The sequence below is a fragment of the Chrysoperla carnea genome, chromosome 2 (genome assembly GCF_905475395.1).
Source record: "Chrysoperla carnea chromosome 2, inChrCarn1.1, whole genome shotgun sequence".
In the NCBI taxonomy this organism is placed as follows: domain Eukaryota; kingdom Metazoa; phylum Arthropoda; class Insecta; order Neuroptera; family Chrysopidae; genus Chrysoperla; species Chrysoperla carnea.
This window is the reverse complement of record NC_058338.1, coordinates 8,119,254-8,139,024: the sequence shown is the minus strand read 5'-3', so window position 1 is coordinate 8,139,024 and position 19,771 is coordinate 8,119,254. Positions and strand designations below refer to the sequence as shown.

At 29.0% G+C, this 19,771-nt stretch overlaps 1 protein-coding gene across 1 annotated transcript; it reads right to left on the bottom strand.

The window, feature by feature from the left end:
- Window positions 1-2,327: 2,327 nt before the first annotated feature.
- On the bottom strand, window positions 2,328-6,850 carry LOC123293274 (farnesol dehydrogenase-like). Its single transcript, XM_044874037.1, has 5 exons — window positions 6,690-6,850; window positions 4,277-4,481; window positions 3,284-3,546; window positions 3,070-3,219; window positions 2,328-2,385 (listed from the first exon to the last, which is right to left on the bottom strand). Exons 1-5 carry the CDS (start codon window positions 6,783-6,785, stop codon window positions 2,344-2,346), a joined length of 756 nt encoding a protein of 251 aa, XP_044729972.1. The 5' UTR covers window positions 6,786-6,850; the 3' UTR covers window positions 2,328-2,343.
- Between the last annotated feature and the right edge of the window lie 12,921 nt (window positions 6,851-19,771).

The window sequence follows — 19,771 nt, the reverse complement described above, 5'->3', positions numbered from 1 at the left end:
TCTATAATATTGCATGCGGGAGATTAGATGGAAATGATCTTTCTAAGAAAAAATTTATATTTCCCTAGTATTAGTTTACGATTTTCTTTAACTTTGTACATCTTTTTTAGAATTATTTAATATTTTCGAAAGTTTTCGAAAGATATCATTTTAGCCCCCGAATAAAAAGAGCGGGTTATTGTTTTTGAAATGTAATTTAATCGAGAGTGTTTGTTTCGTAATTTAATTGAAAACCATTTGATCGGGTATTCTTAGCCATGTTTAGCGAACGGCTAACGCGACGCTCTGCGAACGGCTGAGTAGATTTTCATTAAAACAAATTGTCAGTTCGTTTTTGCCTCAACGGATCCATCTTCATGTTCCATACATGTAATTATTCTTTTACAAAATCGGGAATGATTTCTTGAACAGTTTATCCCTTATTATCTGTTCAAAATGGTCTATATTCCTAAACGACCTTTAACAGCCCTATCAAAATTTTCAATTATGATGGACACTCTGTACATTACATGTCAAGAGTCAATTTCTGAATGTTAATATTTTCGAAAGCAGAGATTTTTATAAAGAATAACTTTTCGCAAAATAATAAGAAAAAAGGTTTTGCATACGTATAGTCTTAATCCTTCTAAAATGGCAAGGAAATATTTTTGGCATCCTGTTTCTGGGAATTTTCCTTTCAATTTCTGGGAATTTCCATTTTAATTTCAAATAATTTTCTTTTTTATGGAATAAGTTTATTCCTTTTGGAGCTTGGATCACTTCAAGCCTGTAGAAATAGTTCTTAGAGTACAAAACATTTTAATATGTAGTTGAACGCTTACTACAATTAGCTCTCATACTAAAATACGTGAGACTATTTCAATTAAATCCAATTATAAGCAATGCAATTGTAATTAAAACCAGTATTTTGTATTTAGAATAAAATAGTACAATAAAATTATTTAATAAATCATGATTTTAATGAAAAAAGTCCTTTTTTTTATATTTGGCACAGTTGCATATTTGAATTTAACAATTTCCTACCGAAAATTTGACTTCTCGGGGAGTGATTACTTATATTCCTTTTTTTGGGAGTATAAAATAAGCAGCTTCTTGCAAATTACAAACATTTTCGTTTTTAATTCGATTTTATAGCTTCAAAATTCACAGAGATATGCCAATTTTAGAACCGTGCATTTTTTTTGCTCATTCAAGCACGAGCGAATCCTTATGTAAATTTTCTATAGTCAATTTTATATACAAATAGTATAACTTTATCATTTTCTCAAAAAAGCATTCTATTTTAAAAATTTATAATTCACAATAAATACAGAAAAAATTTATTTGAAAAAAAAAATCGCAGTTACAAATTAATAAACAATAGTTCGTAATTTCAAATAGCAACACTTTTTTCTTGATAGATGTTTAATTTTATTGTACTATAAAATAGTAAAATGTTGTTTTAATGCAACAAGTTTGTTTTTCTCGGTCAACGAGGTCTAATGAAAATAGATTTCTAATTGAAGTTTATGTTAAGCATATTATTTATTAGTAATAGGTAATTATTTTTGAAATACCTACTTATTATTTAAAATTGCAATTTTATACAGTTGTTGATTTCAATTGTTGCAATTTCATTACAATTAAGATTCTATGCCATAGATAATTTATCTTAAAGTAATTAAGTGAAAATAATTTTGAATAAAAAATAAATAATTTAAGAAATTGTTTAATAAAAACTAAAAATTTTCGTTTTTTTTTTCAGGTAAGCGAGATCAAAATGATTTTTCGAACGAAAATACCGTAAGCATATTTTTTTTAACATTATACACTGTCTTAGAAAAATCTAGCTAGGATTTTGTGGCCTCCTACGCAGAGATCGAGATTCTAGAAACTCGAAGCAGAGATCTATTCGATATTCAAAATTCAACAGTTTATTCATTTTGAGTAGTTTGTAAGCATGAACGAAAATCGTGATGACTTTCTTGGAAAAATTTGTGGGACTCAGAAAATCAAATTGAAATCAAAGAAAATCAAATGCTTCGTTTTTGAAGACGTTTATTACTCTATAGATCAAGCTCCTAAAGCTAATAGAATTTTATGTAGACGTATAACTTTTATTATTCCATTTTGAAAAAAATTTTTTCTTTATGAGCTCTATGGATTATAGAGTATTTAAACAATTAAGTAAGTTAGTTGTGGTGTGTAAAATGTACCTATGAAGTATATAGTATAAATGAAAGAATTAGCTTATGCTTTTAATAATAATTTTATTTGAAACAATAATCTACATAATTTATAATTAATCAAGAAAAGCAATAAAATCGCAGCTTAAAACAAAATTTTTATCCGTCGTTGATGCCCTTAAAATTGTTCCCATAATGGTCGAATAGTAAGACTAGGAATCTGTAAAAAAAAAACAAGAACTTATCGAATAGAATCTTTTATAAATTTTTCACTTTAAAAAAATGTTTTGCATGTTTTTGAAAGTCTTATGATATTATTTAAAAATACAAATTCATATACATCGTTGCCCAGAATATATATATTTTTGGAAAATTCACTTACAAGAAAAGAATTCTTAATTTTTTCTAAAAACTTTTGAGAATGGAAACAACTAAACGTAACAGGATTTCTTTCTTATAAATAAGCGCCCTGCACGTAACAAAAACAAGACCAAAAGCTATTCGGAATCAAATTTTCTATAGGCGCAGCATATTTTCATATGTATTTTCTCACAAAATTTCCCGAAAAATTAGAAAAAAAAGTTTTGGAAGTACAGACTGTACTATTTCTGACTGAAACATTTTCCTATATATTGATTTCTTCATTGATTATGCTTAACGAGTTGGTGTTGGTTTTTTTTGTGACGGAACGCTCAATTTTTTTTCGTTTTAGCTAACTAGGAAGTTAGTTTAAAATCAATTTAAAAAAATCCCACCCGGACAGACATACAAGAAAGCGAATTAATAAAAACATAGTAAAAATGCCCCCTCCCCATTCATTTTTTTTAATAATCGCTTCAATAAAAAAATTTAAATAATTTCAATCGATTTTCTTCATTTTATGCCAGTACGATTATCAACTTACTTCAACATGGCCAGGTAATGTAATTAAAAAGATAACTGTAGCAGCAATATCTTCTGTTTTCAAGATCGGATTATCTTTGAATTGTTCACCGAATTTCTCCATTTTTGCTGCTTGAAGTAATTCAGTAGCAACAACACCTGGGCAAATACTCTAAAAATAACAAATAACTTTAATAATATTTTCACCAGAATTTTAGAGTAGTTTTCAAACGTACGGTTACACGAATTTTTAATTTTTTATTTAAAATTTCTAATCGTAATGCTTCCGTCATTGCTGTAACACCATATTTGCTTGTTGCATACATATTTAAGTCTTTACCAACTTTATATGGGACTGTTAATCCAAAGATACTGTTTATATGAACAATGTAGCCTTCAACTTTAGTTTCTTCCATCATACGGACAGCTTCACGAGTAGCAATTGCTAAACTAAGTATATTTGTGTCAAGCACTTCTTTCCACAATTTGGTGTCACCATCTGTAAAAAAAAATGCAATGAATATACATTTAACTTCTTTATTTTAATATTTAACTTTATGTTAAGCTAAAGCTTCTCTAATTTACATTTACCACTCTATTAAGAACAATAATAACATTTTTGTCACACAGATGAAAGTAAAAGCTTTGGTAAAAGTTTTAAACTTTAAAATTATCCTTTGATAGAGATTTTTCTTTTTAGTATTTTTTTTAATGTAAAACGCCGTTTTCTTTTGTGTTTTCGCGGTTTCATCACGTAGGAATTCTTTTGTTTCAATTGACGTAGGATGCTTCGTTACCTATCGCGTATGGCTTTGCCGAAGCATCTATAATTTGCATTTTCGTGAATTGTGCGGCAATCTTATATCATTTTTCGACGAAAAGATATGATTTAAAGTTATCATTTACAAAAAGATACCAGTAAGTTACAATTTGAACCCATAACGAATTTCCTGCCAATCATACAAGGCGAGAAAATAAATGGCGAAAAACGAGATAAAACCGTCTTCTCTCGTAAAGTTTTGAAAGGATTTGACGTTCGCTAGTCTAAATTTTTTCGTTTTTTTAGCTCTATACTACCCTATATTTTTGTCTTCCAAAATGGATTTTTGCAAGCACATTTCTAAATTCTTTAGAACAATTATTCTTCCACAACGGGGCGAGTATTTTTTTTAAAACTAAAATATTTTATGCTGAATTTACTTCACTAAAAGAAACAATGCCATTTTTACCTGATAAACTAGTATTTCGTGCAACTCCAGCATTGTTAACTAGAACATGTAACGCTCCAAATTCTTTTTTAATAAATTGGAAAGCGCTCAAAATTTGATCTTCTTTCAACATATCGACTTGAAGATAATGAAATTTACCAGGTTCATTTTTCAATTCTTTGGCTAAAGCTTCTAAACGATCTAATCGACGTGCCACACCTACAACCTAAAACAAAAGTACCAAAAAAACTTATTTATTTTCTAAAAAGGAGTTACTCGACAATTAAGTTGTCTTTTTATTTTACAAAATCATAAACATTTAAAATCATCGAAAATCGACTTTGATTTTTTTTGTATATACAGTCAAACCTGGCTAAGTGAGAAAACTCTATAAATGAGAGTAATAGCCAGGACTCGTCTTTTTAAGCTCCCAAAACTATTAGCGAGAAACAAAAACCTCTGTAAGAGAGAGTCGTTTTTCCCTCATGGACCTCCGTAAGTGAGACTGCTACTTATCTATACCTCTATAAGCGGCAGTCGAGCTTTATTTATTTATATTATTTAGGAGGAACTATAGCTACAATTTACTAGATTCTTACTTGCTGTAACTTGTTATTGCTGCGTACCTCTATAAGAGAGAAACGCTATCCATGTACCTGCATTAGCGAGAAACTCGGATTAGTGAGAAACCTCTATAAGCGAGAATGAGATTGTGCTACCTTGAACTCTCGCTTATTCAGGTTTGACTGTATTTTGTAAAAAAAAAAATAAAAAAATAAATAAAAATTCGTTGCGTTAAAAAAAAAATTGTCCATTAGCCTAAAGCATATTATGGTCCAGTTGGTTAAGGCGATAGATATATGAAATGTTTTTCAATTCTCTTTAAAAAAAATTCAGTAATTTATATTATGAGATAATACCGGAAGATAAAGTCAAGGTTAAATTTATTTATTTTTGCAAATCATTACTTAATTGTCAAGGTCATTGCAATAGTGAATGTATATTTTTAATTCTTTTTTTTTTGTGAACTTAAAAACATATTTATTTATGTATATTATTAATTGATTCTATGTCAGTTTTTTTTATTAGATAACAATTGGCTTCAATTAACATTAGTAATTCGAATACTAGAACCTTCTTTGTAATGACTCTTTCAAAATTAAAACTAAAAACATCCATGCTATGTAAAATAATTAGAGCGCCAAAAAGATTTCCTTTGTCGAATGGTTTTTCACCTATACTCCAGCTGGTTTTTTTATTACAATTTTACCTCGGACCACAAATTTTTATCTAAAATCTTTTATTTTCGCGGAAAAGTTAAGGAGAGATATCGATATGGCCTCATTACATCCCAGAAGAAAAAAAAGGAGGTTCTCAATTCGACTGTATTTTTTTTTTATGTTTGTTCCTCAGAACTTTAGACTGGGTGAACCGATTTTGATGATTCTTTATCTGTTTGAAAGCTTGGGCTTCCCGTGTGGTCCCATTTCATTTTAGTCTAGTTCTGACAACAGCATCCATGAGAAAATCATAAAAGTCTTAAATTTGCATTCATTATGCACGACAAGAGGACGAATAACTCAATATCACGTCAACCGGTTTCGATGATTCTTTTTTAGTGAAAAATTAGTTAGTGTACTTCAGATTCACTAAAAATCACAAAATAAAAAAACTTTTAACAAAAAGAAAACCGACTTCAAAAGAAAATCTTTTCCAAAACAAATTATTATGCACTAAAAAGTAAAAAAATAACGATAATATAATGCAGTTAAAATTATTGTTATTTTTAGAGTCGGTGTCAGCCAAACTAATGTAGCAAACTGTTCTTTCAGAGTTGTTTCTTCGGCTGACACCGACTCCAAAAATACAATAATTTTAACTACATTATATTATCGTTATTTTTTTACTTTTTAGTGCATTTTAATTTGTTTTGGAAAAGATTTTCTGTTGAAGTCGGTTTTCTTTTATACAATTCAGCTTTAAAAATTACAACTTATAGCTTTGCGTCCTACCAGTAATATTAATTATAGTTTTTTTTTCTAAAAATATATTTCATCATTAAGCACCCAGTCTCCTTTCATTATTGTGGGGCTGAAATGAAGCCTTATCCCTCCTTAGAGTTTTATTTGAGTTTAAAAGGCTTAAATTATTCGAAAAATATTTTTCTTGAATAATAAGAATAATTCTTGAAGGGTATCTACCAGATCAATGAAATGATCGTGTTGCATGGAGGAAACTGAAGTGAACATTTCCTTTTCTGTAAATCTGGATTTCTGTGTTTTAGTCAGGTAATTATATATGGCTGAGTAATAGCTAAGTCAACCGAAGTCTCTTAAAGAAGATTTTAAACAAGCTTTATCTATCGAAAGGGACAACTATCTAAGTTCGAAATATGAAAATTTATTTTAGGAACATAAAAATTCAATTAACTTACAATCATTCCATGTTTCACAAGAGCTCGTGTAATTCCTTGTCCATTTCCTGAACTGGCACCGGTAACTAAAGCCACTTTACCCTTTAATGATGTCATAGTTATAAAAAAAATTTAGCAATCTTACTCGTTTGATGCACAAAATTCAATTAGATGATTGTACGTTTCAAATATTCTTTTATATATTCCGTCATAGATTTAGGAGGTTTCTCTATACACCATTCATGTGTATTAGATCATTGGCGTAGCTTTGAAAAGTATTAATTATTTCATTTACAAAAGATATGGTTTATTACCCTGGATAATTCCTTTTTTTTTAAATTATTTTGTCATTACCTAAATAAAATTATTTATTGAAATACTACTTGCCGGTATTCGTCCGCTTCGCTATACTTTTCCAACTTTACCAACAAATATTATCATACGATATTCTTCTTTGCTTTTTAACCAAGCCCCTTTAACCTTTAGTTTTAAAACAATTCATAGGTCCGTTTAGCTGATCTATTAAATATTAAAAACAGCCCTATTTACATGGGTACATGAAGAAATCGTAATAAATATTGGTTTTTTAGTCAATAAATGCTTTTAAAATTGTTACCATTTACATAAACGCTATCAAACTTTACAGTGTCATCGCGACTCATCAAGGAGACTAGAAACAGTCTAAACAACTTGGCGAGGCACAATAAAGTCAATATTACCTGGATCTCCGGACACTCTGGTTGTAACGGTAATGAGAGAGCAGACAAGCTAACCAAACTGGGAACCCCCATGGCTCCAACTCAAGAAAAGCTTGCGAGGATGCCATACCAAGAAGGTCTTAAGAGATTAGGTGACAATCTGAAAAACCAACAATTAAAGGCATGGACCAGCTACGAGGGAGGGCGAATCGCCAAAAGCCTGTTGGGTGAAGGAAACTCGTTCGGTAACAGAGCCGAGGAGATCTTGAAACTAAACAGAGCTGATATTAGAGTCATCATAGAGTTACTCACAGGGCATGATAACCTGAACAAGTTCCAACATCAGATTGGAAAAAGACAATCTCCCGTGTGTGACAGATGCGAAGAAAATTCAGAAGAAACATCGATCCACTTTCTCTGTTACTGCCCGGCGCTCATACAGCAGCAAAGGAAATGGTTTGGTCCGGCCATAGTCGAACCAGAAGAAATTAGGAAACTCAGCGCTTGCAAATCCTGGGTTTCAGTACATCAGTTGGTTATAATAGCCACTGAAAAGTGTAGCGGGAATAGAGTACAAGGGTCTACTTGGCTAGGTGCTCTGAACCATTGCCTCGAGGCGCGATCCTCGAGCATGGCCCGCTAACCTCCATACCCATACATAAGAATTTTGCATTAAAATGAAAAAAATGATTTTTGTGTAGAAACACTGACTTTTTTTTAATAAATTTGTTAACTACAGAGTTATATTCACAGTATTAATCTAATCTATTATAATTATAAATATAACTAACTATAAATATGTATAAAAAATTATCACATTGGATTTATCTATAACTTAATTAACAAATTTTCAATTTTTTTTATTTATTTCGGATCACTACAAGGGCTGAGAGTGCGGTGTTTTTTTGGTAGCCCCCACGTCACCGTCGGCCTGTAGTTCGAAGAATTTTTAATTTTTACAATTTTTTTTATTATAAGATCTCTATATTTGGAAAGTAAGTGCTTTCACGTAAAAACTAATAAATGGATTTGAATGAAACTGAACAATAATATAGCTCATACATCAGAATAACACATGAGATCTAATTTATAAAGATTATTTTTAAAAAAATTAAAGTTCATCTTGCATTTTACTACTCCATCTATGATCATCATTTAGAATCATAAATTAAAGATTTCTATAAAAATTTTAAAAATAAATGTCAAACAATTCATGGCCATCTTTAAGGATATACTCAATGAATTACATATAAATTTTTTACACTTAAAAAAAAATTGAAAACTCCATATATTTTAGCTGTGTAAAACCATACCTTCGAGTTTTATGAGGAAGGAAGATAAGTGGGATCAAAAGTGAGGTGGTTTTTACTTTTAAATTCAGTGAAGCGGGCGGATATCAAGCTAGTATTATATAAAAATGTCTACAAAAACTTTTATAATTTTTTTATAAGCTTAGTTTGAAAAATCCCTACAATTTTGGCTTCTAGACCAGAATACTCCTTTAAGCCCATATAAATATGTGTGTTTTCAATGTAGGACATTTTTTAATATTTTACTAAACTTTATATGTCCTATTCTTAATATTTAGTAGTATTGTTATATGCTAAAAAGTGTTGAAAAAAAAACGTTCAGATTTTAATCGAACTATATTTGATTTTTATTTCAAATAATAAATGGGTGTTTTACAATTATTGTTCACCCAAAAACAAGCATCATTTGCACGCCACTGAACCAACCTAATAAATCAACATTAAAATAAAACCCGTACACCAAAAATATTATGTCATTGAGAATTAAATTTAGTTTTATAAATATTCTTTGTCTTTTTTTTGTATCTTGCCTTAATCTTTGCAAATTCTGAAAGTCAGTTAAAAAATTTTTTTTTGCATTTTGTTTAAAATCTGCTTTCATGATTTGCAAATATTATTATTTATTTATAATTACCACAAAAATCTAATTTGTTTAGTTATTTTGAATCACCATTACAATTATTAATTATCTATTAAAAGTGATTTTTTTTAAAGAGATTTTATTTTTATTATAAGTACTTACTTTTTGAGTACATGATATCCTATAATTATTATTATCTATAATTCTATACGAATAAAAAAAACATTAAATTTTAAATTAAAGATTATATCACAGCATTGGGAAGAGTTTTTTCAAGTGTGTATAAAATAAACGAATTATTTACAAGAAGTTTCTTAAAACTAATTTAAAACAATACCAAAAATTATAAATTTTATATCGTAAATCATTTTCAATTGTATAGAATTCAATTTTCATCTGTTTTTACTACTTTGTCATTTCCATATGTACATTATGTTTCAAGGAAATGTATCATGATCTTAGTTCAATTCTCTTAAGGTTGTTGTAATAATCGCTACGGGAATATTGTCAGAAAATTCTAAGCTTCTTTATACAAATGTAGGATATTCTAATACAATTACCATAAATTGACTGAGTTAATTGTTGAAATACCATGTATAGACAGTGTTGATTACTCTGTCACATTACACATACATACATTTCAGACACATATAACTGATATACCCATATAATACTAAAATTTGCGCATAGTATGCGGTCTCACGAGTTAACAGTAATGTTTACGAAAAAATGTTTCAATCAAAAGTTGTTAATTTTTTATAAAGAACCCAATTGACCTATGTTGCTCATTTACGAACTCGACCTCACTTTTTACGTCCTTAGCACGCTATAAAAATTTCAGCTTGATATCTCTTTTCGTTTTTGAGCAATCGTGATGACAGACGGACAGACGGTCAGACGACAGACGACAGACAAACAACTGGAAATGGACTAATTAGGTGATTTTATAAACACCTATACTAAAATTTTGTTCATAGCATCAATATTTTTAAGCGTTACAAACTTGGGACTAAACTTAGTATATCTTGGTATATTTCATATACATGGTATGACAAATATTACATTATGAACTTGAAACACATTGTATATAAATTTTTCTTCTATTTTTAATCAAGTAATTTATTTTAGTACGTTTGTGTTAATCTTTTTCAATGGTTTTTTGTTATATATATTTTCCTTGTGTTTTCCGACCATACAAAACATAGATCTAGTATCCTACTTTCAACGAATCTCTATATATCTCCTTTTTTTTACGTTTTAAAAATATAAATCATCTTGTTTTATTATTTGTTGTACAACTTAAATCGTTTTATTTTTCACAAAAACCACCATACTATCATCTCTTTGATGCTTATATAGACTAGATGAAGTATATAGTGCTTCTTTTGTAGTACAATATAACTATATAAGTTTATTTGATACCAGAAAATATCACTCAAACCACAAGCGTATCAAAAGTATTTAAAGTATACCAATAATATACAGCTTATTCTAATACTAAGGACTGAGTAAAATGTTGGTTACCACACATATTTTAATATGCTTATATATTTTTAAAATCCAGTTTAGACTAAAAGACTTTTAAGGAAGCATAGAAGTATCGAAGTAATACCACTCTAAACAAATCAGCAAAAAAATTAAAGTAGTACGAGCACCAAGTTTAGTCTTGTGGTTGAATGTCAGTTTTTCGCTAGCTATCACTAATAAGCTTAATTTAGGGGCCAGCACTCCTCATTCTTGAAACCTGTTAAAGCTAGATTAATTTTGATCACAAAAATGAAAAGTATGATCCAGATTTAATAAGGTTACATACTTGGTTTATCAAAATTGGATAAAATTTGAATGTGATAAAGCAAAATTAAATTTTTTGGATTCTGATGACGTCATCAAGTTAAAAAATTCGATTTTTTTGATAACACAGGCAAATTTGATCCGAACTTATTGGAATTTTTTTTGAAACCCACTAATTTTGGGTCATTCTTTTCAACTGTGATGTCAGTTTTTCGCTAGTTATCAATTATGTGCTTAATTTCGGTACTAAGGCTCCACATTCTTGAAATCTATTAGAGCCAGGTTAATTTTGATCACAAAAATGAAAAGTATGGCCCAAATTTAGTAGGATTACATACTTAATTTATCAAAATTGGATAAAATTTGGATGTGATAGAGCAAAATTAAATTTTTTGGATTCTGATGACGTCATAAAGTTAAAAAATTCGATTTTTTTGATAGCACAGGCAAATTTGACCCGAACTTATTGGAATTTTTTTTGAAACCCACTAATTTTGAACCATTCTTTTCAACTGTGATGTCAGTTTTTCGCTAGCTATCAATTATGTGCTTAATTTCGGTACCAGGGCTCCACATTCTTGAAATCTATTGAGCTAGATTAATTTTGAACACAAATTTGAAAAATATGACCCAAATTTAGTAGCATTTGATACTTGATTTATCAAAATTGGATAAAATTTGGATGTGATAGAGCAAAATTAAATTTTTTGGATTCTTATGACGTCATAAAGTTAAAAATAAATCAGAACGATAACGTGCGATAAGGACCATAGTAACATAATAGTTTTCTCTCTCTTTCGATTCATTATGGGCTAACGATCTATTAAAAAATATCCATTAAATGAAAATGTATTGTAAACACATTAACCTGATTTTTTTTTTTGTTCAAAATTAAACACGTATTTGAAGTTAAATATGTTTTGGCATGGATTACACATTACGACATATATACAATTCAAATAAACGACTTTATTTGATATTAACAACTATTTTGTTGTATATTATTATTTATTTATTTTATTTCATTTTAATTAAAGGGGTATTTTATTATTTATTTTCAAAAATTTAATTTAATATTTACCTACTAAATAATATATTAAATGCAAAACAATACTTGTTTTTTTTTTTCAAAAAACAGTTTTAATTAAATAAATAATATAATATGTTAAATTACATTTGGAAACAAATTATTTAATTGGATATTTTTAATGTGATACGAAGAACAAAAAAGGATTATTTTTAAATTGGAAATAGGATATTCTACAATATTTGAAAAAGTACTTCAAAATGTTGATTTTGCTAATAAAAAGCCACCAAAAACTTATTTCAGAAAAATACACATGCTTTCTTGCACAAAAACTTAAATTAAATTTTAAACCTTTTTTAAACTGTCAAAAACGCGTGCATCCAATTCGATGACGTGATATCGGTATCATTATACGAAATAACACAGATAAGTTTGACAGATATATTCATAGACATCTGATTATAATAAATATAAATACTGATTATCTATGGATATATTAACCCAGCTGTCTACAATGAACTAACTGATGGTTTATGGCTCATACCGATATGACATCACAGCAAGGCTTGCCCGCGTTTTAGGTCACGTGATAAACAGTTTAGAAATTACGATTTTTAATTTTAATATTTTAAAAGAAAAATGTGCTTTAATGACTCGAAATCAGAATATTTAAGTATATTTTTACATAAATTTTAACTTTTTTCAAATTTCATAATTTATTTTTGACTAACGATAATACCCTATTTTGATACCTTGACACTTTGGATGAATAATAATACTTCAAGGTTGAAAAAGTAGCATTGGTATTCTTTTTTTTTAATGATGCTTCAATATTAGTCCGCGTGACAACACCTCTTTTGCTAACACGTGAGAACTCACGCCAACCGTTCGGTTATCTTTAGTCGTGTCCTGAGAAATTTGCTTGCGAAAATTCATAATTCAAAAATAGATAAAATTATATGAAAATAGAAAAAGTTTCAGCCCGGTTTTCGTTGAACTTTTCGAAATTGCTGTGTTTTCAACTTAGTTTTAATGCATTTTCAAGACTTGACAAAAAAACAAGTGAAAACAAACAATTTACTGTGTTAATTGTTGAAATACCATGTATAGACAGTGTTAATTTCTCTATCACATTACACATATACCTGTCACACATACATAACTGATAATCCCATCTAAATACATACTATAAAATTTGCATCTAATGTGTGCCCTCGTGAGTAAACAGTAATGTTTACAAAAAAATGTTTCAAACAAAAGTTGTTTATTTTTTGGTAAGGAACATTTTTACATTTAAAGTTTTGTTCTATTTCTAATGGTTTGCAAGATGGGTCCTACGGACCCAAGACCCAATTGACCTTTGTTGCTCTTTTACGAACGCAACCTCACTTTTTACCTCCTGATTTCACTGTAAAAATTTCAGCTTGGTATCTCTTTTAATTTTTTTTGAGTTATCGTATTCACAGATAGACGGGCGACCGGACATCCGGAAATGGACAAATTAGGTAATTTTATGAACACTTATATCCAAATTTTGTTTATAGCATCAATAGTTTTAAGCGTTACAAACTTGAGACTTAACTTAGTATACCTTGATATCTATTACCTATATACATGGTATAGAAAAATTTTCTCAATAAAATGATACTGAACTGAAATAAAAATGTAAAGGAAAGTCGGAAAATTCATTTCTTCTGATTTAAATAATACATATAATGGGTGGGCGGATACGGATATATTAAAGCAATAAATGTGAGGGTTTTAACTGTTGTTAATGTAGCTAACATTATTATTATTTACGATAATGATTATTATTCCATTTCGTATTACAGGATCTTTTTTTTTTTACGTTATCATCGTTTTATGTTAACTAATAAAAGATTTTAGGAATTTACCTTGATTCATAGAATTAAGAAGATACCAGTCGATTTACAAAAAACATTTAATATTATTTTTATCTCTTCATAACTCTTGTAATTGGAAAGTAATATTAATTATACGGAGGTTGGTAATAGGCTTTTGTCCTAAATTTTTAGTACCTGATTTACACCAAAAAATATTCAAATTTACTTCAAAAAAACCAATTCAAATTTCTAAAACAGTGTAAAGTATTATGGCGTGTTGAATGACATCATCAATTGACATACAACTTTTTTTGTATATGCAAGTTACAAGTATTTGAAAATTTACACGTTTTTGTATTTGTAAGGCAAATTGAAACTTGATTCCCTTCGAAAATTGATTTACCGTCACTACGTGGTTTATTCCTGTACGATAATTAGCAGAGCTAGTATCTAGCATCGCCGTACATATTTGCTGGTGGAGGGGTGAGATACCAGGTACCAGATACCAGATAGGGTGTGCTATTCAGATTCTCAACTGTACTCACCTGTACCACGCAAAACTGATAACATGGTACTTACCCTAACTTTTACATATCGGAGCACCTCTTCTAACATGATTCCTGGTGACAAAAATTTTATCATCTAGGTGACATCCACGTTTGACCAAACGCCACTGGTCACAAGCAAACTCGCAGATACTTACATCCTTCTACTAATCAGCAAAAGAGTGGCATGTTACCGCTACCAGCCATACTAATGCCAAAAATATCACCTTATCTACCGTTTCGCACCAAAACTCGTAAGTTTTAACTCAAATTACGAGGGAGAATTGAATCCCCAAGTAGACTTGTAAACTTATTTGCATTGTGAAGGCCTGATCTTGTAGTGTAAAGGCTTTTTAAACTCCAACCTTCAATCAAAGAGGAGATATGCCAATTAATTTTTGCCAAAAATCGAGAAGCAACTAGGTTCATCGTGTATTTGCCCAGAGCTATTTAAATTTTGGGAAATTTATAACTTTTGCCTGATTTGAGCTACGAGATGGTCTTGATGCAAAATGAAAAGATCGAGAGCTTTGACCATAGTAAAAATCGTGACACGGCCACCTCGCACGGATTTTTCTCGTACAACTTTTGGATCATAATAGGGCCTCGCAGTTTTATTATTCATTTTTATTCGTACTACTTCCTGTACACTATCATCAGTTTTAAATACGGATATAAATGGATATAAAATATGTTAAAAGGTATGAAAATATAGGTAGCATCAAAAATAGGATACGTATCTACAACTAACTATTAAATAAATGTGTGTGAGGTCATTTTTATTATTTTATTTTTATTATAAAAACGTTAAAAAAAGAAATATGCAATAACATAATAGCTATCTAAAATTCTAACTATTAGCTTCGAAATGGATACCTTTAGATGGAATCATATTGTGTTTTATCACTACATATTATAAAACAAAGTCGCTTTTTCTGTCCCTATGTCCCTATGTACGCTTAAATCTTTGAAACTACGCAACGGATTTTGATGCGGTTTTTTTAATAGATAGAGTGATTCAAGAGGAAGGTTTTCATGTATAATACATCCATATTATAGTAGATTAAGGGGTTGAAATAGGGGTTGAAAGGGATATGCTTAAAAAAATAAAAAAGTTGTGCATCGATTAAGCTCCAATATTGACACGATATACAACCAGCTTCAAAGATCTATTGTTTTTATCTACTTTTAACCTTCGGAGGGTAGAAAGGTGTAGCGAGAAAGTGGGAAGGAATTATCGAAAATTTACAAATATACCTAAGTGGGATATCAAATAAAAGAGCATGACGTGTACATTACAAAACTGTTATCCAACGCAAGGAAATGTGGAGGGAGGGGTGCAAGTGGGGATGTTTCCCAGCAAAGCGGGTAGTTCACAGCTAGTTTTTTATAATAGATACATTAAATTAGGTGTTTTAGATTCGCATCACATGCAAATAATCTGCCTATCTTATTAAATATTATGTAATTTTATATAAAGATGAAACAAAATAAATCAAATTAATTGAACGTATCTAAAAAACACCATGATAAACATATGCGTTCAATGAGTCTTTGTAATCAAATAATGTGTTTTTTTAGCTCTACAATACCACGCAACTACAAAAATATATAATATATATGTGTACAAGTGCTGCTTATAAATTTGATAATATAGATATCGCTCTTCAATCATCAATACTCTAACTATAGTCTTCTTTGTTCATCAAAGGATGGACCTTCGATGAACTCATAATTAAATTAAAATTTTATTTTTATATCATCGGCAACCTTATATTTTTATGGTATTATTATAAACTACAAGATTGTCTAAATATTTTAGATGGTTTTTTATCACACTCCCTAGATTTTTTGATATAGAAATATCCAATGAGAAGGATAACCTATATGATTCATCATTTTTTCAGCCAACTTTGAACGATAAAATAATAATAAAAAGCCCGACGACCTAGGAATTTTTTGTGATTTTTGGAAACTTTGTTAATCAAAAAATATATTTATAAAATTTTATTGAAATCCCTCGTATTATTCAATCCTTGCATATCACCTTAAAGTCGATCCTTTAAAACTGATTTTTTTGGACATTGAATTAAAAAAAACTCCAAAGGAATTTTCTATCGTGCTCGCCAAATGAAATAAAAAATTTGGTATAGAATCAGAATTTACTTTATTTAAATTCAATTTTTTGTTAACTTGATTGTATTTATAGAATGTGTAGGTTTTTATAATGATGATGGTTCTAATGGTAATTATATACTTTATAATTTATGAGTTCAGTGTATAAAAAATAATTTTCATCTTTGTAATACAAATTTTTAATGTAACCTTGAAAATCCTGTTGTTTTTCTATATAGATAGATGAATTTTTGCAATTTTTTTTTTTCTGTGAATGTTGATTAATTATAATAAACAACATTTTAGGAGTGCTCATTATCGCTTTAAAAAAAAAGATAAAAATAAAATGTTCCCTATGATTATGATGAAAAGTCATAAGTCGGTTCCAAAATTTGTGTGGTTCTGCTACAAAAAATTCTTCTGAAAAAAAAACACGCAAACATGAAAAACGTTGTGGAATGATTTAAGCAGAAACCTGCAAAATAAACATAAGAGTGCCGAGCATCTATCCTTGTCAACGCTTTTTTGTATAGTTCTTTTTTAGTCATACTTCAGAAATCAACATGCATTGCTGGCAAGTTTGTTGCAGGATTTTATCCAGATGCTAATAAGTACGTATATAATTGAACAAGCCCTGGAGTGGGTCTTGTGCGACTCTTGAGGTGCACACTTCCCAGTATAATATTTTAAAATAAAAAATAAAAAATTTCAAAACATTTAATACGCTTCGAACGAGACCTTAACCAAGCCTCGTCCTAACCATGAAACGTAAAGATATGTTGAAAATTTCGATTTCGTAAATCGGACCCATTACAATAACTTCCTCTATGGGAAGTTAAAAACTAAATTTTCATATTTTTAGGAAAACTTTTATGTTTGAAACTTGACCAGACATACAAGTCCAGGATCGTTTTTGGTCGGAACTAGATACTCTAGTTTCGCCATTTTGAAAGAAAATATTGATTATAATTCAATATATTTTAGAGACCTATTCAGTACTTCAAATAATTTCTAGGCTTTCATTTTAAAAAAAGAGGACTCATTCCCGGGAAAAACAAAATGGATATTAGATTCTTTAAGACAAAAAGGAAATGTTTTTGTTCAATGCAGCCGAACTCCAAAATGAAATTAATTTAGATAACCAAATATGATGATCTCATAGACAGCGGGTATAAGTCCGAAGTACACTTCCATATAGTCTATAGTTACTTACAAAAAATGCAGCCTGTTTGATAGTATAATAAACAATATGACAGTACGAACGGAATGATCAACAAAAAGTGACCTTGTAACAGAATATTTTGATGGTTTTTTAATATTTTTAATCACAAACACAGAATCTGTGTTTTAAAATATCCGTGTTTAAATTTTTACTGAAATACTATATAAAATAATTTTCAAATTATAGGGCATATAAAAACAACCAATTATTTTATATAATGCCGGTTTTCCACTAATCGGACAAACGAAAACAAAACTCAAACAAAAACAAAAACAAATTTGAAACTGTAACAGCCATTGGCTAATACATTTCCATTCTCTAAAAAGTTTGTAAAAAGTTGCAGTTTTGTTTTTTTCAAGTCGAGTTTCAGTTTTGTTTTTGTTTAGTGGAAAACCGGCTTTAGATACATAACTTTAAGGACGTTCCCAAAAAAAAGAGTGTATGAAAATATTTGAGAGCTACGTTTCAAATTTTGATAGAACTTTAAGAACGAAAATTAAGAGTTTTTCGATATATATTATTCGTTGTGTGCGTAGTCATGGTAGGGACAATAAAATCGATGCCAGCCTTCCAGTGACAAATTTTGGCGTTAAAGGGGGCTGTTATGACTAATTTGCAGTTCTTTACATGTTAATCTTATAGAAATGTCAAATTAAAATTATTGTAAAACACGAATTAATTAAACTTAATGCATTAAAAATTGTTAAAATAAGAAATCAAATTGCACAAATATTATTTTTCAAATGTAAGTTCTCATAATTATTTATTTAAATTTGTGAGACAATAATATTAAATTTTGCAATGTAAGTCTTAAATGCAATATACATACAATTATATATGCATCCATACAATTCTATAATTAAAGTAGTGTATCGTTATCATGGAAACGAAACTCACGCACGGAGCGAATAGATGAAATATTGATTTAGTGAAAATCTTATAGAAGAAATAAGACACAAATGCCATTCATTTCATCACTTTAAATGTATTTTATGGAAAAACGAGTGCCGCCTAGTTATACTTTTCTTTATAGGAAAATATTTCTCATGCTGTTATCTAATAAAAATTAGTTTTTAAAACTAATCTTTAGAAAATTAGCTTACGTTACATATGTATGTTACATAAAAAACATACCTTTAAAAACACTTAGGGATTTATATGCTTACTTATAAGATTTAAAATGTTAAAAACGCTAACTTTAGCACCTCATAACTATTTTAACACCGTAATGGGTATTAAAAAATTAAGCTGCTTATAAAGAGTGTTAAAGCTGCTTATAAGAATGCATACACACGATTTAAAGACAATCCTAAGAAAAAGTTATTTTTTGGTAACGTCCTTAAGGTAGTTCTATCGGTAATAGACTTTGCATTCAGAATTTAATGAAACTATGCATAGTTGTCCATTATTATATCATAAATAACCAGTTAAATTTTTAGGGGCCTTCAGAAAACTGAAAATCTGAACGTCCAGTTTTGTGAAATAAAACAAAATCTGTGATTTCCCATAAGGATCAATGTTAAAATATCTTTTTTTCAGTTCTCTGAAGGCCCCTAAAAATATAACTGGTTAATCATGATATAATAATGGACAACTATGCCAATTTTCATGAAATTCTGAATGCTAAAGTCTATTACCGATAGTTCTACCTTAAGTGAAGCTAACAAACATTATTAATTGTTTAAATAACCTGTATATGTTTATTAGTTTTTGTTTGTTTACTATATTTTTTTATATAAATTTCAACATCAAAGTCGATTTACAATTATTATTAATGTTTATGATCAATTTTCGATAGATCTGATGAATCGCATTAGCGCTGATGAAAAACAGTCCTCAATTTTCCCTGACAATCTGAAAAATAGAATATTTCTCGAAAAACTCATTGAAACTTTTACGTTTTTCTAAGATTACATAATCAGTGATTAAATTACTCATTCTTTCATTACATTATGCTACATAATCTTTAAA

Bases quoted from the DNA above. Each gene is read 5' to 3' on its own strand.
- LOC123293274 (XM_044874037.1), bottom strand. From the start codon at position 6,785: ATGACATCATTAAAGGGTAAAGTGGCTTTAGTTACCGGTGCCAGTTCA. The intron at 4,482-6,689 runs GTAAGTTAATTG...CTTTTGTTTTAG, and splicing joins TTGTGAAACATGGAATGATT to GTTGTAGGTGTGGCACGTCG. The intron at 3,547-4,276 runs GTAAAAATGGCA...TTTTTTTTACAG, and splicing joins ACGAAATACTAGTTTATCAG to ATGGTGACACCAAATTGTGG.